General features: G+C 45.6%; 1 protein-coding gene across 7 annotated transcripts in view; it reads right to left on the bottom strand.

The window, feature by feature from the left end:
* The window catches only part of BRD3 (bromodomain containing 3), a 336,658-nt gene that overhangs the window by 136,976 nt on the left and 178,061 nt on the right, over window positions 1-21,621 (bottom strand). For all 7 annotated transcript variants that reach the window (XM_085612657.1, XM_085612615.1, XM_085612646.1 and 4 more), the window contains exon 10: window positions 2,200-2,459. In XM_085612657.1, coding sequence (XP_085468783.1) covers window positions 2,200-2,459 — 260 coding nt within the window. The remainder of the gene's footprint in view (window positions 1-2,199; window positions 2,460-21,621) is intronic.

Here is a 21,621-nt window from a genome sequence, read left to right as displayed (position 1 = left end):
GACAACTAGCCAGCAAGGAGATTTAAAGGACACTAAAACAAACACAACAAGCATTGGCATAGCCAATAGGTCTCGCTTTTGGGACCTTATAAGTGTTTAGCCATGCAACAGTTGATGTTGTTACACCAAGGATATTGTGCTGCATAACGGCGAGCTGTGAACCTGATAAGTGCTAAGACAGAGCGGGGGCAGGGGGGTAAGCACAGCGAACTTTGAACCTGATGCTAAGTGTTAGGACACAGCGGGGGGAAGCACGACGAGCTTTGAACCGGATGATCTGTTTTAGGACAGAGCGGGGGACAGGGGGGTAAGCACGACGGCGAGATTTGTACAGTATGATCAGTTTTAGGACAGAGCGGGGGCAGGGGGGTAAGCACGGCGAACTTTGAACCTGATGCTAAGTGTTAGGACAGAGCGGGGGGCAGGTGGGTAAGCATGGCGAGCTTTGAACCTGATAAGGGTTAGGACAGAGCGGGGGGCAAGCACGGCGAGCTTTGAACCTGATAAGTGTTAGGACAGAAGGGGGAGGGAGGGGGGGCAGAGGGGATAAGCACTACGTATTAAGGGTAAAGTGGCCGCTTCTATGACATACCTAAAGCTGTTGGTTGAGAAGCTTGCAATGGACCCAGCCTCCCTTCCCCCTCCCCTCTGAAAAAGGGGGCGGGGAGAGAAGGAGAAGAGAAGAGCTGCAGAGTGAAGCTGCTGGCAGACTCTGACCTTGAAGCCTAGAGGTGGGGGCCAGAGGAGTGAGCAGCCCAGAGTAGAAAGGGAGACAGGGACACTTGTTTTCAAGAAATGAAATGCACTGTTCATGCCCTACTGAGAAACTTCCATGGCATCAATAGTGGTGAGGCTTGCAAACAGGAGCAGTTTCCTTCCTCCCTGTCCAAAGGGAGGGGTCGAGAGGGGAAAGAGCAGGCTGGAGAAGATCTGCAGAATGCAGAGAGAACAGCCAGGGCCTGTGAACCACGACGAGAGAGGAAAGCCATATGACTCCTCTGCTCGCGCGTGCCCGCGCACATGCACTCAAGCTCTAGGCCACAGTGGTAGCATTTTCTGAAGCCCTTACTAAAAGTCTCTCCAGAGCACAGCGCATGCGCTGCTCTAGGCATGACCCAAAAAGTAGGGGGATAGCATTAAGCCCACAAGAGAAGTACATAAAGCATATGCAAGAGGTCTCTAATGGTCAACCTAAAGTTCGGAGTGCACGGGAGCAATGTGGTTTAAATCCTCTGGATCCATTCTGGTGCCTCAGAACACTCTAAAGGTGCAAAAGCTGCAGTTAGAAGTATCCACCACAAATGTCATTACTGTAATTAACAGAAAGTGCTTATGAAACTGGTGGAAAGCGCATAACTACGAAATATATGGGGAATCTTGTGGATTGAGTGAAACTAACAACTGCTTTGAGATTCCAGAAGCAGTGCAATCCACAAAAAAATTGCCTGCTCCACATAGGTGTTGATGTACAGAGAGTAAATTTTCCGTCACAGGGCGACTAGGTGAGATGAGTGATAAAGGATTGTGGTTGAGCAGACAGTGTTTTTAGTGGTAGAAGTAATCCAGTGTCTTGAAGGGATGTAAGAACTCCTGATGGAGGATGTGAACGAATGTCATAATGCTACAGGTGGCTAGGAGATGCTTTCCTATGCTCACGCTTTTAGGATGCTCCAGATGTGATGAATTGAGAGTTTTGGTGCAACACTCAGTGGTTCTTTGGTTGGGATGGAATGCCTAGCTACAAATGCACTTATTTAATGGAAATTCAGAGGCCACTAGTTAAGAGGGAGAACTATTCCCATCGTTTTTAAGAGAAGTTCTCTTTTGTTGAAGTGAAAGTATTAGTAAGGAGAAGCTATAAATCAAGTGAAAATATTTCTACTGCAACTAAATAAAATGAATTCCTTATTACGTGCTAAGCTCATAAATTATTTATATGACGAAGTGCAAAAGATGGACAGACATGAAATAATACTGTAAAAATACTGCAAGATGAACAAATAAGGATATCACTTCAACAAAGGTATAGTCTATAACTCATGATTTTATATATATTTTTAAGAAAATTAAGATAAAACTTAGGCTGATAAAAAAAACACAGCAATAAGCAAAACACTTATAACTGTATAAACAGCCATCATGTTGCACCAAACCCTTTGTAATACCCCTAAACAGAAACATTGTAGAGTGCTCACACACCTGTTCGATGTAGTCGTACTGTTCGCTTTTTTGGCTGGCGCCTTTTTTGACTGTGCCACTTTGGCTGGCTGTGTCGCTTTAACTTTTTTTTCTTCCTCTATTTTTGTTTTGTGTTTTTCCTTATCCTTGTCTTTCTCCTTATCTTTCTCCTTGTCCTTGTCTTTCTTCTTCTTCTCCTTTTCTTTTTTTTCTTTTTTCTTCTTTGGTTTGTTCACCGGCGCCTGTGACAATGCAGCTAGCTGCTCATGAACGGCTTTCAGCTGAGAAGAAAGCATTACCATAATTTCAGTGGTTCATTGAGGTAGAATCTATGGAAGTCACCATCCACTTCAAAGAAGTTGGCTAGGTGCCTCCAACTATTATCCTAAACTTACTGTATTAGAAACAGTGACATAATTAATCAACATAATTTATCAATACTTGCACTAAAATGAAACCATTAACATTAATTTGAAGCGAGTAGCAGAACAATTACTATTGTTGGCTTGCATTTAGCTTTTGCATGCTCCACATACCAGGTTTCACACAACCATGATCACGCATAAGTTCATTTATTAATTTCAGATTTACCACTTATTTTTTTTATACTAACCAGAGTTGCTCTTCAAGTTTAGCTCTTGGCCTATTTTTTCTCCTCTATCCCACACATACTTAATACTGTTATTTGCAAAAAATGTCAAGACGCAAAGATGCTGAAGTCTAACATGACATGCCTTTTGTTCATCTATAGCATATCAAGTCTGTTTTTCATGACTAGAAAATGCAGATGGCTACTTCAGTAAGAAAGACCCAAGCTAATTTTTTCAACTGTCTGCTCTTAGTGCTCAATAGTTCAGTAGTTAATCGATCTTACCTCCTCAGTCGGAAAGTTATATGCAACTGTCAAAACCAATTCTGTTATGTGGGTAATTATAGGGAGCTCAGGGTCTCTAGTCAGCCACACAAAAGGTGCAAACCTTGAAACATTAAGTAGGTCCAATTAAATGTACTTCTCACTTTAAATAGATGTGGAAAAGCAAGCCAAGGCCAAGAGGTGAGACTTGGTAGGACGTGTCCCCTCCAGAATCTCTTGTGGGATGCGTCATCTGGTGTGCACCGATTAGTCTTGGGTAACCTTACTTTTTTTTCCCCCTCAACTGAGGTGACTATTCTTACACTGAACAAGTTGTCAGTATGACACTTGGTCATGTTTATTAGCACTGGCAAGTACTGAACAGACCTCTTGGTTTTAGAGGGTTTCTACTAAGTAGTAGTCTTACGAAGCAAAACCATAGAGCCTAAGCTTGAGGTGGTGTGCCTCCCTTTGGATAACTAATCAGCAGTGGTGTTATCTGGAGGTTTCGTTCCCACAGGATAACATTCTAGGTCTACATCCGTTTAGGGTTTACGAAATTCTACGCATCCTGGAAAGGCAGAGTGTCTTGGTATGGCTCATGTGGATCTGAATCCGTATTGTCCGAGGGAACAGACAGCTGTGGGGATGGAAGAGGCAGTAGCATCACAAGTTGGGGCTGTGATTGGGGCTTAGCAGGAGGGAGCTGCAGTTGGGGACTCGTGCCCTTGTCTAGCACTATTTGGGGGATCAGATAGGCCTGTAATTCTTCAGATATCTGCTCTGGTTTGTGAAGCTCCTCTACCTGTGGGGCTGGATGAACTAAGATCTCCCTGAAAGAAGTTTGGATGAAAATCTTCCTAATATCAGGCAACTCTGGGAGCTTGATGGAAATGGGAAACTACAAAAAGATGCCGTTGCAGAGGCCTTCTAGAAGCTGGTTTTGGTGTTGAATGGTTTTGACTCAGTGTGATTTCGCCAAGCCTCTTGGGCGAACCGCCATGGATGTATGCAGATACTTGGTGCTCTTCATCGAAGGCTTTAATGAGGCAGATTCTCTCGAGGTAGAGAGGTCTTTGAGCCAGAACTCCAACCCAAAGGTTACTGCCTCTTCTAGCTTGCCTCAGTACCCCAACACCCTCAATGCTCAGCCTCCATTTGAGATCGCTTGTTGCTCCCTCACAACCCCCTCACCCCCATTGGGGACATTGATCCTCAACTGTAGATGGAGAAATGGAGGCTCTAGTTTTTGTTCTTGGCCCAGTGATGTGTTGCAATAAGTTCCTCGCCCAACAATACTTCAGAGGAGAGGACTTCAGGGATTCAGTCTCCCTGTGCCAGCTGGATACTCTTAGTACCTGTTGTGCTTGGCTCCCTAGAAGTTCAAGGCTGAAAGGTTCAGGGCGAACAATGCATTTTGTGATGGGCGCAGGAGTACTTCGGAATAGCAAATAGTCTTTTTAAACTTGAATGCCTTGCATGTTCAACAGGTCGACTCTACATACTTTGGGGATAGTGAGATTTACACACCAGATGTTGACTGGATCATAAAGAATTATTACACTTAGAACAAAACATAAAGGGCACTTTCACAATAAAAATCGGCCTCAACAGTTTCTCAATGCCATTTGATTTCAGTTACGAGTCTCCTCCTGTTGCTGGAATCCTCGACAAATGGCGTCGATGGTCCAGGAGAAAGAGTGGACTATCCTGGATTTGGAACAATGAATCAGATTGTGGAAAAAAACCAACCCGAGGTGCAGTGTTGGTCCTAGAGGATTGTTAAGCTAGGATAGGAATCATTTTACAGCACCCAACTCTAATCTTATTTTACCTAAGCAATAGCGAATGTCTGTGCTCATCCTTAGATGGGAGTATGCAAATCATGCGCCTCTACAGCAACATATGCTATAAACTATCAGGCACATGCATCAAAGGAAAAAACGGTCGCAAACTGGCAGATTCTCAGAATCTGCCCCTTTGCGACCGGTATTTTTGCATTTAGGATGCATCATCCCAAATACAACAAGCATTGGCATAGCCAATAGGTTTCGCCTTTGGGACCTTATAAGTGTTTAGCCATGCAACAGATGCATAACTAAACACTTATAAGGTCCCAAAAGCGAGACCTATTGGCTATGCAAAGCACGAAAGTGAAAGGGATCGTGATCACGATCAAACATCAAAGCGGCCGTGAGGCCGCGAAAGTGAAAGTAATCGCGGGAAAGTGCGGCGCGCGCCCGCGCACATGCACTGTAGCTCTAGGCTGGCCTGGTAGCACTTTTTGGAGCCCTCTCAAAAAGTCTCGCCAGACCAGCGCATGCGCTGGGTCAGGCGAGACCTAAAAATCGCAATTTAAGGAATCTCTAAGTTGCGATTACTTAAATTGCGATTGCATTTAAGGAATCCCAAATTGAGAATCATTAAATGCAATGCATTAAAGTAAAAAAATTAGCGATTTCGCTAATAGGGGGAGCAAATTACCATGAAGTTGAACTTCATGGTAATTTGCAAAAACTTTGAAAAATGCACTTTTGTGCATTTTTCAAAGTTTCATGTTGCGTACACACATGCCCTTAGAGCATGTGTGTGTGCAACATATGTGCACAGATCAATTTCAGGGGTGCAATAGGGTGTCATTCTGACACCCTTGCACCCTTGAAATTGCATGAGCAATTTGTGAGTACCAACTGGTACTCGCAAATTGCTCATGCAATCTCCAATTCATTCCTATGGGCCTGGAGGCCCATAAGAATGAATGGGACGGCATTCCTTAATTGCGACTCGCAATTTGCGAGTCGCAATTAAGGAATGTGTGGGAATCGCTATTTTTATAGCGATTCCTACATGCATAGGCTTTTGCAATTCCTTAATTGCGATTCCTTAATAATCGCAATTAAGGAATCACACAAGTCTACGTTGATGCATGTGCCTGCATGTGTTTACCTGTCTAACTGGCGTGCTGCTACCTCTGACCAGAGGATCTTGCAGGAAGCATAGTTACAACACCTTCCCCTATTTGTCAACCCCTGCACTCATCCTTCTGGTTCACTCAGGTCTCAGTCGAACATGCCTCCCACCCTTTCCAAAAAGATCCAGTCATTGATGGACAAAGGGGCAACGGAAGCAGCTACAGAGATAGTGGTAATAATGTCACTCCTGCTACTTTTGTGTAAACTGTGGGCTTAAACCAGTTTTGAAAGTCCGGTTCTTGAATGGAACAATACAAAAGGTTTATTTTGGTCCAAGCCATCTCAGACTTAGACCCTGGGAATAGAATGGTCTGTGTACTAACAGGATGAATATCTGATTTACCTGTTCTGCAGCCTCACAGGTCAATCATCCCATTCATTCTGGGGGAGCAACACTCTGTTAACTGTCCCAGCTTTTCCCACACCTCAGCCATCTGGGGTGTTTTTAAAGATGGCAGTGGTGGTCGCAGCCCCATTTTGGAACACATGAGTACATGTATTCTCATGCTTACTCCGAATGGCTGTAGAAAGCAAGCTGGTCATTTAGTTGGGGAACACCTATAAAAAGCTATCTTGCTCTTATCTTTCATTGGGTTCACCATCAATGAGCTGCAAACTTACCTTGTGGCAATGCGGAGTATTCCTTTATAGAGCCTGTTCTGGACATGGTGGCATTCAAAGCCTTACTAACTTTAGAGCAACCCTGGACCATTCAGGACATGATACTGATGTTTTGGCCCCGACGCTTCATGATCTCCTGGCCAACAGTATTCTACAGGAGCCTCGTGTTAGTTGGCACATGCAGGTTCTACAGTGACATCTCACCATTCTATCGGCTCAGCAATGGTGGTGCACAACTTTCAGTGTTTCAGACTAGGAAGCACAGTTGCCTTCAACGGTGGATGAAGGATCCCAACCTAACTTAAAGGAGGCTGTTATTCCTACCCCCATCCAGAGCTCATAATGGTAACGGATGCATCGCCTCTTGGTTAGGGAGGCCACCTAGATAAGGTGGAGATCAAAGCCTCTGGTCTCTGATGGAGCAGAGGTGCCTCATCAATATTCTGGAGCCAAGTGTCTTGCAGCTGCTGTCAAGGCATGTCTGCATTTTATCAAGGCTAGCCTTTTACAAGTTGTAAAGGATAACAAAACTGACATGTGGTTCTGAAACAGAGAGCTGTGATGTCATGTGTTTCATGCGTGCGGCGCTGGCTGGAAGTTCAGGGAAATTTCAGTAACTGTCAGCCATTTGGCAGGATCCCTAAAAGTCAGGTTGGACATGCTTAGCATATGCTAACTAGTCAATGACAAAAGTCATCTGCACCTGAAGGGAGTTCAAGGTGTGTTCGTCCACTGGACCATTCGTTGGTAGTTCTTTTTGCCATCTTCAAGAATACTCATTGCTGAGCTTTTGGCACGCTAGAGCACTCTGCCGAGTGAGCAGCAGATCCCAGGACCTCACTACCCCCAGTTCTGCTACCTATGCCATGCCCATTATCTACTTCTTTGGAAGGATCTGCTATGCCCAAAACAGAGCATGTTTCTACATCCAAACCTCCACAGCCTACACCTCTATGTGTTGAGACTGAGGGAAAACAGCTGAGCACATTCTATCTATGTGAAGTGGTGGACATCATCTCTGCTTGACTTCAGGCCACAAAGTCGAACTATTCTGAATGCCGTGCCAACCTTGTTGGCTGATGAGAGGGCTTGTTGAAATCCCCGTTAAAGGTCATTTATATGCTCTCTCTCATCCTTTCAGTGTTTGCCTCATTAAACCTCTGTTATTTGAAAGGGCTTACATATAGGTTTCCTGTTATGCCACAGTAATACCTTAGAGTCTAACCTTATTGCGCATGCTTTTCAAGCTTAAGCATACTGTTCTTTGAAACGGTCCTCCTCGTGATTACTTCCACATGTCTGTTTAGTGAACTGGAAGTGCTATCCGCACAGCCACCATAGACCACCAAGCACTTTCGGTGTGGTCCCTCACAAATCAGACACTGGCCCAGGCACCCAAATGTATTATTGCAAGAGTGTTTTTCAGAGGCATTCTTTATCTGCAGAAGAAGTTTTGCAGTTTGAAGAATTTTCTGGATTCACATGCTGTGCATTATTCCACCATCTAGTGGTTGAGTTCAGAATTCTCCAGTATATTAGCAGTACTTCTCTTTCTCTCGCTCTTTTTGTTGTTGGGCGACTGTCCCACCATTTGTTCTCTAATCTAACCTTTTACTGATGTCATACGCCCTCCTCGGAAGCCTCCACGCATTGTCGCCATCTTCAGATACTTTTTTGTTTTGCTGCTCTCCCGTCGTGGGTGGGTCACCTGTGAATCCAGAAAATTCTTCAAGCTGCAAAACTACCATTTGGTTTTGCAGCGTGAATCTTTTCTGGATTCACAAGCTTTGCATTGGTTTTGTGGCAGTTTTCTACTCTTTTGGAGGTTGGGTTGAAAAGGAGCATGCATTTGTAAATAGATGAACCAATACCTTTTTTCCCCACTTGAGCTTCCTTGTTCATTTGAATGTCTATACAATAATGTTTAGTGAACGTGTGCACCGAGGATCAAGTAGCTGCTATGCAAATATCCTGCAATGGTATATTCCGTAGAAAGGGTATTGTTGCTCCTTTTTTGCAAGTAGAATGTACTCTTGGTTTGTATGCGTCCGTAATCCAGTTAAAGATTGTACCTTCGGCACTGATTTCCTCATGTTGACTGTGAAAGACACAAAAAGTGCTTTCCTGATTGGATTTGTTTTCTCCATATAGTACATGATTGCTCCTCTTGCGTCGTGTATGTGTGACGCTCCTTCTGCTTGGTTCTTGGAAGAAACTTGGTATTTCAATTGATTGATTTATGTGGAAATGCAATATTACCCTGGGTTGGAACTGAGGGTCTGTCCTTAAGACTATTCTGTCTATTTGCAACGATTTTGAGTGCCTATAGTTCATTTACTCTGCGAAGAGATGTCATTGCAATTAAGAATGCGCTCTTCAAAGTGATCAATTTCAGAGGAGCGCTGTGTAATGGTTTAAAGGGTATCCTCATTGGCTGTATTAATACCAGATTTAAGTCCCACGTATGGGCTGGCACCTTTCTAGGAGGGGCTATTCGCTTTGCTCCCCTATTACCTTCTTTATTACCAGTGTTTTTGAAGAAACTCCTACCTACATGATCTCTTCTGTAGATCACTATTGTGGCTAAATGTACCGTTAGCATGGCATATTCTACCATGCAATTTAGTAGGTGTGTTAGGTATTTAAGGACTGTTGTGTCCTTAGTATTGTCCTCTAGTAGTCCTTGTATTGACACTACCTTGAGTTTCTTTCCCATTTAGTTATGTAACACTTTCTTGTTGTTGGGCTTCTTACTTCTCTAGGAATATTCATTCTGTTTTCTGGTAGACCTAGATGACCACAGTCTTCAGGAGCTATGCTGCTAAACACAACATTTCTAGTTCTGAAGGGGGAACTCTCCCCCATGCATAGATAAAAGGTCATGTTGCCTGTGTTATCTCCGTATGTTGTTCAGCGCTAATTCTATAAGGTCCGAAAATGTTTCTCGTCCATTGAGTATTAGTGTAATTTTGGATTGTTTGCATTTTCTGATTACCTTTTGTAACAGAGGTATCGGGGGAAAGGCGTAAGCAAATGCCCCTGACAATGTTATAGACAGCATTCCCTAGGGAGTGGTGGTGTGGGTGTCAGAATGCAAAGAATTTGCATTTTTCGTTCTCTGGAGTTGCTAGTTATTTTTGGTTTTCTGCATTGCCTGAATATCTGTTTGAGTACTGTTTGATTAACATTGTCTTTCCCTGGAAGATGTACTGATGTTAAGTTTGTCTCTGAATTGTTCACCTCCAGATTTCCTGCGCTAGATTTGAAAGAACAAAATTGTGTTCCTCCCTGCTGGTTGAAATAGAACATAGTCGTTATATTGTCTGTTTGAGTTAAGAGATTTTCCCCACAGCTCTTTCTGAAAGACCTTTAAAGCTAGGGACACTTTTTAGCTCTAGTACATTGATATGTTGGACCGCTTCCTTTTCCTTTCATGTTCCCCTGACTTTGAGTTTGCGTCTGTCGTAATGGTTACTGTTGGAATTGGGTGTACAAATGTTGCTCCTACAGTTAAATGTAACCTTCTCCACCACACCATATTCTCCCGTATCTTTTGGTTGACAACCTCTAGATCTTCCCAACCCCCACTGGATTGTGACCATCAGTTTTGAACCCTTTTCTTAATTGGTATCATAAGTTGCCTTGCATAAGGTATCAGAGGGATGCAGGAGGCCATTTTGCCCCCAGTGTTATCTACACCGTTTTCACTGAGATAGACTGCTCATTCTGGTAGTAGAGGCGATTGCTTCAAGTATGGAAAACATCCATTTTTCGCAAGGATAAGCCTTTGCTTATGATGAGTTAATTTATGCTCCCAAAAAGATTTATTTTCTTGTTTAGGTTTTGGTGATGATTTTTCTGTGTTTAATGAAAATACACGCCTGAACACTGTTGGTTACCTTTTGTATACTTTTTTTGCCTTTGGTTAATGAGTTTGCTTTCAACAGTCAGTAATCTAAATAAAGAAATACATGTATCCCTTGACTTCTCAAGAGCTGTTAGGCAATTTGTAAACACCCTTGGTGCAGATTTTATCCTGAAGGCCAGCCCTTTGAACTGATAATGTGTTTTCTTAACCACAAAACACAAATATCTTTTGTGTTGGCGATTCATTGGGATGTGTAAGTAAGCATCTTTGAGATCTATATTTGCCAAATAATATTTCTGTTGTAGCTAAAGTATGACATCTTGTGTAGTCACTCTGAATTTTTGGGTCTTTATGAACTGGTTTTTAAAACCGAGGTCCGGTATAGGACATAGGGTTCCATACTGCTTCGGAATTAGGAAATCGGTTGAGCAATTTCCCCGATTGGTTTCCTTCTCGGGTACTTTTCCTATTTCTCCCCTCCCCCAGCAATTCCTTTACCTCTTTCAGTAGATGCAGTTTCCTCTTTATTATGGACCACTTTCTTTGGTCCATTTGCTGGTGGTGTCTTAATCAGTTCTATGCAATATGCACATTTTTATGAAGTTTAATATCCATTTGTCTGAGGTCATTTTCCTCCAATCTTGACACAGGTGTGCGTGGGGGGGGGGGGGGGGGGGGGGAAGAGGATTGGTGATGTAGTGAGTCACTTGCAAGAGAATGCAGCTCCTCCTGTGTGTCTGCGTTCTACCTTGTGCACATATCCCAAACGGCTATCGTCCTGGTGTTTGATACTGCCATTGTTGAGAAGGTGCGTGAGTTAGGATTGCGCCCTGAAACCCCTGATGAAAAGTTGTGCTTCAGAAACTTCCTCTGCCTGCCACTCTTCCGACCAGTGTTGACCCTCTGCGAATGTTTCCCCTGAATTGTAGGGCTCCCATGGACGTTTCGGTCTCATTATCTTTCTTCCTTTAGTGGAGGGTTTCATCCACTCTGCTTCTGGTCAGTTCTCCATTGAAGGGTGCATGCTTCTGCTAACATTATCTACTTGCGGTGTCTGCGGAGTCTAGAGCTGACTTCAAACAAGTATTTGCAATGTTTTTCCCCCTCTTCAGCCACAGAAGCTGCAGTCTTTCGATACAGTTCTGGAAGATGCTTCAGCAGCTCTGCCATCTCATCTCAGTGTTAGTATGCGTATCCGTTTAGCAGAGCATTTGAGTTGGCTATTTGCCACCATCAAGTTGCTGCACGTCTCTCCAACTTTTTCTCCCCACTATATCAATCTTTTTGTTTTCTTTACCCTGTGGTGACCCAGGAGTCATTGGTATGCATGTTCTTTTCCTGTTATATATAGAGGGTCTTTAGAATTTTGTATTTTTTCTCTGCCCTCTGGGATTACAGCCCTACAGGTTGCTAAAAGACTTTGCTACCTTGATCCAGAATGCTTGGTAGCATTGGTGAGAACTGGTTCCTAGTTTGAAAATGCATTAATGTCTCTAGGAAGAAGCATGATTGTGTTTTTTCCTCCTCTAGTTGCACCCTACATTTCTGAGACGCTTTTAGTCAGCTGCCCATGCACTGCAATATCATCCAGAGGCGAAGGCCTTGTAGGATATATTTGTAAATATTGTCCTTTGGGTGGGATGGGAGATCTGTTTCGACATCTTGCCACGGAGTCTCCATATACTCTGACCCTACGATCCACTGAAAAATACCCAAGGAAAAGGTCTCAGGATAATCTTAGTCGAAGAACTATCCCTTCACTGCTTCTTTCTCCTCCTGTTGCCCCTGTGTCATAAGGGGCTCTAATTAAAACATGTTTGTCGATGGCCTCTTTTTCCATCAAAGTCTTTGGAGGGGATTACAATTTTTTGAAGGATTCATTGAAATCCCTTTTCTTTTTCAGAATCACCAAGTCGAGTGGTGTCGCAGATTTTCTCTTCGGCGTAGACGCTTTCTTCAACGGTGTATAAACAAGCATTTTTCAGCACCCACCTACGGTGTCCTTGCTGTGGACCCGAGGGGTTCTTTCAGTTTCTGCTTGCCTTCGGTCAGCGAGATTTGACGCCGAGGCAGCCTTCTGTCATTTAGGGTCCGAATTTCAACACTCACTCTGAAGGTTTCTTTTGTGTTACCTGGGGCTTGTTTCTGTCTGTGCTTGCATTGTTCTCCTCTCAACATAGGTGATTTTTGTTTTGGCATCCAAGTTTTCTCCTTCTGCCTCTTCGGCGAAATTATCCTGGTCAAAGCTCAACAAACTCGGGTCTCTTAGCGATGAAGACTGCTTCTGCATGGCGCTTTGAGCCGGACTCCGCTTGTCCCTTGCCTTAGAGTCTCCGGCTGTAAGTCTGCTCATTCCTTGTAGACGTCACTCTTGTGGTTGAGCAGATGACTAAGGTTACACACCTGATGGTTGTCTTTCTGGGCAAATTAAAGCAGGCTCTTTGGATAGAATTGGAAAGGTGTCCTCTCCATATCACTCGGAACAGGGGGGCCCCCTGTCTAGGCCTTCTCTGGTTTGTCTTCTATGGTACCTCTTTGCGGTGGACTTTTCCAATGTTTCCTCGATAAGACTTCTTCCAAAACCTCTTGTTTTCATAGATCGGAGAGCTTTAAGCTAAGCATCCAGATCCAATGTCAGAAAAAAAGAATCTCAAGATGGAGAGAACGCATGGAGCCTTCCGGGGAGGGTGATTAACAACAAAAAAAAAAGGAAAACAAAAAAAAATAAGGACTACTAATACACTGGTGAATTTCAGACCCAACTACTAGATGGCGGAATGAAGCCCAGCATGCGCATCCAGAAAAAAAATTCACACTGCAAAATGTTGTATTTGCCATACCGGATCCCAAACAAGTCATTCTCCTATCACAGCCGAAAGCTCAATATAGCGTAAAGGATGCAATTCCTTGTAGGTATGGGGTGTGTAGGGTGGTGCATATATAGCTTCAAAAAAAGTGCCCTTTCTCACATTTGTTGAATCTTAGTACCTTATTACAATACACAGCCCCCCTGTTTTTACTGTGTCAAGGGGACCTCTGCTTTATTAAATCCTTTATTGGTTACCTTTAGACTCTTGACCACCGGTGCACCACCCTACACATGCACCACCCTACACATACACCCCCTCACCATACTACTAAGATCAAAAGATCTCCACTAAACAGCACCCATATAGGGGCCAGTCTGGCATTGCAACGCAGCCCCAAAAGGTGAACACTATGACGAAGCATGGCACACTCTTGGGTGCATGAGGGCATTCAGATCTGATCACTCTTCCTCTGACCCCCCCCATGAATCTGCTAGTCATTTCTTCAGATCTATCCACAAGCGTATCAGGCATAAGTCTAGGATCAGAACCTGGTTGCTGTGTTTCTGCAGCATGCATTTAACTTCTGTGACTCGAACCAGAGAACTGCGGGCTGCACGGTCTGAAAATGTAGTGGCAGTACAAGTATTTTGTAGTTCTGCGTGTTGCAAAAACGCCTGGAGATTCTGACAGGGCGGATGTTTCATTGGATTGCCTTTAGTCTCCAAGAGATTGTGGTCTATAACAGCCCACACACTGCACAAATCTGTATATCATTTCTGAGAATGAGCTTGAGCACTCTCAAAGACCATCAGATCTCTTGGCTTTGCTTTCTCCTACAAGTTATTCAGATTTGTACAATGCATGCAGATGCATGGACCAAAATTCCACCGATGATTACATACTAGATAACTGAAATCTAATCTACTGAGTGGCCAGTACTTAGGAAAAAGAGAAGCCAAAATCCCAAACAAGATTCCTGGAAATCAGGCCACCAAATATTTCCTGAAAACACAGATCCTCAAGTCAATTGCAACTATGGGTTCAGTCAACTTTGCCAAGCTAGAATAGTACAAAGTCACTTAAGTTCGATAAATTGTTAAAAACCAACTCACTGGGTTTTAGTTCAATTTAACAACTGTAGTTGCAGGCTAGTTCTAAGGAAGCTCAAGGATTTCTATACCGTTAAGGGTTCGCATCACAAGCTGACATTTGTTACCAAGAGGTTCTGGTGCTGAGTGAATCAATGAGACCAGAAGGACACACTAGTATCAATGGGTTTATAAACTCCCACTTAGGAGTTAGAATGGGATAAAAGTTAATAAATCCACGTCTGTACAAGTAAGAAAAGCTTAAAATCGTTCTAAAATAATGAAGATCTTGCCAAGTACAGAGACACCAACCTAGGAGGTATCAAGGCAGATTGCCTCTTAGTCCAATAGGTAATTGGGGAGAAAAGAATTCTATAGGCACATAGTTAATCTGGGACAATGGACGTACAAACTCTTATAAATGAGAGATCAAGCTCCAGGACTAAAAGAAGTCTTTTTCCCCTTCAGCAACCCTTCTACTGGTTAGCTGGGCTTTGAGGATTTTGTGCCTCCTTCAGTCCTTCGAAACATCCTCTACACAGCATTTCTAAGAGCTGGGCACTTGTTCGGGTCAACCTGAAATCAGATCGTCAGCTTCCGGCAGGTGCAGTCCAACTCCTCATGCAGGAAGGTAAGGCGACATCTGTCCACAGGTCATAGCAGCTTCACCCATTGCTACACAGACTTGGGATAGATATGGAGGGACGACAGAGACACAGAAAATGTTCCACTTCCAGTCAGATGACTTTTCTAAATTGGTGTGCATGCCTATTTGGTATTCTAAGGATCTTCTAAGAATTTGTCAATGTGTTTACAACTTCTTTTAGTGGTCAAGGTGGAAATTCAGGGACAGAAGAGTCAAGTTTCAAGCACTTATTCAATCCTGGTGGACTGCATCTACTTGCTGCTGTCCACGTTGCTTGGGCTCTGAAGTCAAGAGTCACATTTAAGACTTGTTTAAAGTGCTCAATGTGGTTTAAAGATTGGAGTTCATAGTAAATGTAAATTGATACTTGTATAGCGCACTACTCACCCGCAAGGGTCTCAAGGCGCTTGTACGAATACCGTTGTGGAACCCATCCTGGCTTTCCCTGTGAGGTGTCCACTCCTGGGCACCCCCAAGGTGGAGGCCAGGCATCCTTAGCGTTGTGGGGGCCGTTGTGGAGATTAAGCAAGCTATTGCCCAGAGTTGCAGAGTGGGACTCCATGATTGGAATATGCACCGAGACGAGAATTGTCAGGTCCGTGGAATTTTGAGCCCAAGACCCGCCGAGGGGGGGAATTGAACTCTGGTCCCGGGCCAGACCACTGCATCAGGGTCTGCCGCTCTAACCATTGAGCCACACTTCTCCACATAGTACACCGCCTGAGAAACCAGCAACAATACAGTTGGAGATACAAAGCTTTTTATTGGGGTGCTGGGGCTATCAAATTTACCCGACAGTATCTCAAATGGGTGCAGTCATTTGCCACTGAAGGGTTGGACAGTAAAGTTGTTCAGTCAGGAAGTTGACTCAAGCTGGTCTGATAAACCCTGCCTCTAGGAGGTGGTTGGGCAATAAACTCAGTTCGGAATGATACACATATAGTGAGTACTTAAAGGTGGAAAAATAAACAAATGTATTTCAACATGTAAGTAAACGGGTCAGTATTAAAAAAAGTAAGAACCAGGTGTGAGAAAGTGCCATCTTTCTTGCATAGTATGCCCCCACTTTTTGCTGAATTGCTGAATGTACTTTGACTGAGTGTGCCCTGGACTCCTGCCAATCAGGTGCCCAGGGCCAATGTTCCTTCCCTAAAAACCTCAAACCAAAATTGGCAAACCCTGGCCACATGTCAGCACCTGGTAAACGGTACCCTAGGTACCCGGTGCCTTGTTACTAGGGAAGGCCTCTAAGGTCTGCAGCACTTATTGTGCCACCCTTAGAGGCCCTGTACCCTAACACAAACAGACTGCCCTTGCAGGCTGAGTGTCTGGGTCCAAGACAAAACAAAGAGTCGACATGACACACATCCCTGTGTACCATGCCCACAACCTACACTGCCCTGGCATACATTAGCCACCCCTCTAGCTGGGTGCCCTATGCCAGTGGTGTGGGCACAGGAGCATGAGCCCTGTGCCCCTACAGTACCCAGGTCCATTCCTGGGCCCTGTAAGTGCAGTGCTGCCATTTAAGAGTACATGGTGCTGAGAGCTTGTCAAACACGAACTCCACAGCACCATAAAGGCAACACTGAAGACTGAGAAGTTTGGTATCAAACTTCTCAGCACATTAAACCCAAACTGATGCCAGTGTGGGGTTGAATGTACCAAGCACCCCAGAGGGCATCTTAGAGATGTCCCCTGAAACCTAACCTACAATCCACGTCTGGTCTGGGAGGCTGCCACACAGCAGACATGTTGCTGGACCCCTGGGTGGAGAGCACCCGCTCTCCTGGGCCTGCAACAATTAACATCCTGGGCGAGGTGCTAGGCCTCCTCCCCCAGGATGGACAGGGGGAAGCTTCAAAGGCATGCCGCCTCTGTCTGTGTGTTTCTCCAGGCCACTTGCTGTACTCAGCAAACAGGCCCCCACCAGTTCTAAACCCCACTCTGGCGGGAAGACTGGCCGGAAACCCCAAATAAGGACAGGGGATGTGCCAGCCTGCCAACCCCACCCCTCAGGTGGGGGAGGCGAGGTGAAGCACATCTCCGGGCGCTCACCATCTTGATGATGGGAGGCCCTGCCCAATCAGGACTAGGCTACTGCCCCCCTCCCACAGGAGAGTGGCAGGATAGGGGGTGTACCCACCCCAAGGCAGGGACCCATTGGTCCCTGCCCTTTACCTACCTACCTGTAACGCCCCTAAATCTAGTATTTAGAGGCACCCTGAACCTTCCTTCTCCAGATTCCAGATTCCGAAAAAACAAAGAAGAGCAAGAAGAAAGAAAACCTGCTGAGAAGCTGCTGAGAAGAGGAAGACTCCAACTGCTTTGGCCCCAGCCCTGCCGGCCTGTCGACCCTCGAACCTGCTCCTGCTACATCCCGGCACCTCTTGTGGCCAGCAACCACACAAACCCCGGAGGACCTGGCTACCTTGTGACTGAGCATCTGGGACTCCCATGAGCAGTGGCTCTGCTCAAAGCAAGTTCTAACCACTGGCATCGGCCCGGAACCTGCGAACCCTGCACACACTGCACCCGCCAAGCCTGCCGAAGTGAACAAAGACCCAGAGGACGTCCCCCCGGCGACTGTGACCCCAAATCCGGCACCCAAGGACTCACCTCGACGCTCCTGACTACGCCTGCTGCCTCAGAACCAGGTACCCCCCTCAACCGTGATCAACCGAGGGTAAGATTTCCCGACATCAAAAGGCACCCCTGCACCCGGTGCCCTGCGGCCCCCTGTGCCCAACTCCTGGGTACCTACCTATCCTCCAACTACCCAACTTACCTCTTGAAGTGGTGGTGGCACCTGAAGAATCTTCGGCCCCGAGCTTGCAGCCTTTGTTCATCCTGGAGCTTTCCCACTGAAATCCATTGAACGCACGAAGGCTCAAAAGCACCCTGCACCCAGCCGCCATAGTGGCCCTGGCAGTGTAACCTCTACTCCTACCTACTTCCCCATTTGCCCTGAGCAAGTGACCAGGAGCCCAGCTCCCACTGCCGCGTGACCTGCTAGTCAGAAGCCACCAACCAAGGCCCCCCTGCCTCCCATAGGATAACACTGGGCCTAACGCACTCTGCACCCGGCTGCCCCTGTGCCGCTGAGGGTGTACTTACCTGACCCTGGGAGACCCCCGAGTCTGTGGCCAGAACCTTAACTCTGCCAGTCGAGTACTTACCCAAAAGCCAATAACCCAATTTTCCTCCATAGGGTAACATTGACTGGTTTCCTCTGAAATTTCTTTAGTGTGGAGTTTCTAAAACTTAAAATATTCACCTAAAATCAACAGAGTAACGAAAACGAAAATACTCACCTGCTATTAACTACAAATATTCTTTAAAAATCGTACCAACTGTGAAAACGTAATTGCTTACCTGTTTTAGATAGAGGTCCCAGTACTGAGCCTAGGAGCCCAGTAATGGATTACAAAAGTAACGAGAACATACTATACCTGTAACTTGAATTTTCTCCCATAAGGAATCATTGACTGTTTTTCTATGAAATTTCTTATGTGTCAACTTTTATAATAGTAAAATGTTGCCTAAAAATCACAACAGTAACTAAGTCGACTTTACTCACTTGTTTCCAAGAACTGTCCCAGGACTGAATCTAGGACCCAGTCCTGGAGTTAGAAAAGTAATCCTGAAAGTAATCTATTGCAAATAACTTAAAACTCCCATTGAGCTCAATGTACTATTGTGTTTGAAATTGTGTTGCCTATTGCAACAACCTGTAACCATTACCTACAAAAGTCAATTGCATATTGCAAAAGTATACAGCTAAAGCATCTCATTCTGAGAAAGTATATTTTAATACCTATTGTTGGTTCTATAATAAAAATAACCATATATTTTTTATATAAACCATTGGCCTAGAGTTCAGTTCTTGAGTGTGAGAGACCATTTGCTGACTGAGTGTGTACAACAAATGCTTTACACTATCCTCCGATACTGCCTTACTGCTCGACCAAGCTACCACTTTAGAGTGTAAGGTTATATCGAACTTTAACCTCTGCCAAACCTCTGGGGACTGTGGACTCTGTACACACTGTACCCATTTGGGAACAGTACATACAGAGCCACTTTCTCACACCAGGTGCAAGAATCATCTGGTGATATGACTGTGAGAAAGTGCCATCTTTCTTGCATGGTATGCCCCCACCTTTTGCTGAATTCCTGATGTACTTTGAGTGTGCCCTGGGCTCCTGCCAATCAGGTACCCAGGGCCTGTGTTCCTTCCCTAAAACTGCATGAAGCCTAAACCCAATTGGCATCTCTGGCCACATGTCAGCCGCTGGTAAATGGTAGCCCTGGGTACCCAGGGCCCTGTGACCAGAGAAGGCCCCTAAGGGCTGCAGCACTTAATGTGCCACCCTTAGAGGGCCTGTACCTTGGCGCACACACACACTGCCTTTGCAGGCTGAGTGTCTTGGTGCAGAACAAAACAGTCGACTTATTATACGTTCTTAATACATTTCGGTGCAGCTACCAGCTTAGATTGACATTTGATACACACCCACCGTAGCTATTGAGTGGGATTCTGTTGCCTCCACTTAAGTGTTATGATACTGTGTGTCACAGCTCCTTGCTCATCGCCTTTTCTTTCTCTGTGAACCATAAACCCCCTCCTTTAAATCTCCTTTTTCTTTTCTCCTTAAATGTTTTTTTTCCTTTAGGGTCTCCACCAATAATTTTTGCGTGTGATGTTTTTTCGCCACTAATTATTTGTGTGTGATTTGTTTTTTCGCCTCACCATTCTCATTGATTTTATGTCACCTTTTCCTTTTCGCATGCTTGATTATTGTTATTGTATTGTTCCCAGCCCTGAAGAGTCACAGGTATCTACCTGTTGACGGAACACGTGTCGGCTGGCGTCTTTGCATTGATGAATTCAACTTGCATTAAAACAACATTCACAGAGCTACAAGTGCAGACTTAATTTTGATTCCTAAACTGTGAATGTCTTATAAATCTTAAACGTGTGCACAGGACTTGTTTAGAATTGTTTTGGCATGGGTTTCTAGCCCACACCTTACACAGGGGTTTTTGGGTTTTCCCCTGACCTGTTTGCACCGTGAAGCCATTGTTCTTCTTTTCTCTCGCTATACCTTACAGTTTACCTGCCTGAGCGCCATTTATCCTGTTCTCCAAAACCCCTCGCAGAGAATATACGGCACACATCCCTGTGTGCCATGCCCACAAACACACTGCCCTAGCATACCTCAGTCACCCCTCTAGCTGGGTGCACTATGCCAGGGGTGTGGGTACAGTTGCATTAGCCCTGTACCCCTACAGAATCCAGGTCCATTCCTGGGCACTGTAAGTGCAGTGCTGCCATTAAGAGTATATGGTCCTGGGAGGTCGTCATCACAAACTCCACAGCACCATGATGGCTGCACTGAAGCCTGAGAAGTTTGGTATCAAACTTCTCAGCACATTAAACCCACACTGATGCCAGCGTGGGATTTAACGTAAAATGCACAACAGAGGGCATCTTAGAGATGCCCCCTGAACCTAACCAACAACCAGCGTCATGACTGAGAGGCTGCCTTGGCTGCCACCCAGCAGACATGTTGCTGGACCCCTGGGTAGAGAGCCATCCGCTCTCGTGGGTCTGCAACAATGCACATCCTGGGCGAGGTGCTACGTCTCCTCCCCCAGGATGGGCAGGGGAAGCTTCAAAGGCATGCCGCCTTTGTGAGCTTCTCCAGGCCGCTTGCTGTACTCAGCAACTGGACCCCACCGGTTCTAAACCCCCACTCTGGCATGAAGATCGGCAGAAAAACCCAAGGAAGGACAGGGGGTGTGCCAGCCTCTGCCAACCGCACCCCTCAGGTGGGGGAGGTGAGGTGAAGCACAACTCTGGGCTCTTGCCATCTTGAGGATGGGGAGCCTTACCCAATCAGGACTAGGCTCCTGCCCCCCTCCCACTGGAGAGTGGCAGGCTAGGGGGTGTACCCACCCCAATGAAGGCACCCATTGGTCCCTGACCTCTACCTACCTGTAACGCCCCTACATTTTTAGGGGCACCCTGAACCTTCCTTCCTCAGATCGAGATTTTGCAACAAGAAGAACAAGAATAAAAGAAGACTTGCCGTGCAGCTGCTAACAAGAGTACGACACCAACTGACTTGGCCCCAGCCCTACAGGCCTGTCGACCCTCGAACCTGCTCCTGCTATATCTGGGCGTCTCCAGTGGTCAGCAACCTCGAAAGGCCCGGAGAACCTGACTGCCTTGCTCATCTAAAAGACTGGGACTCCCATGAGCAGTGGTTCTGCTAAAAAACAAGCAACAACCCCTGGTGCCAGCCAGGAACCGTGAATCCTGCACACTCTGCACCCGTCAAGCCCGGTCTGTGCCTGAGCGAACAAAGAACACGAGGACGTCCCCCCGGCGACTGCAACACAGAATCCAGCACCCAAGTCCCCTCCTTGACGCTCCCGACGACCTCTGCAGCCTCACAACCAGGGACCTCTCGAAGTGGTGGTCGCACCTGAAGAATCCCCGTCCCCGAGCTTGCAGCCTTTGTTCGTCTTGCAGCTTCTCCATTGAAATACATTGAGCGCCAGACGGCTCAAAAGCAC

The sequence above is a fragment of the Triturus cristatus genome, chromosome 1_2, assembly GCF_964204655.1.
Source record: "Triturus cristatus chromosome 1_2, aTriCri1.1, whole genome shotgun sequence".
Lineage (NCBI taxonomy): Eukaryota > Metazoa > Chordata > Amphibia > Caudata > Salamandridae > Triturus > Triturus cristatus.
The sequence above is the reverse complement of the archived record's forward strand: the minus strand, read 5'-3'. Positions and strand labels throughout refer to the sequence as shown.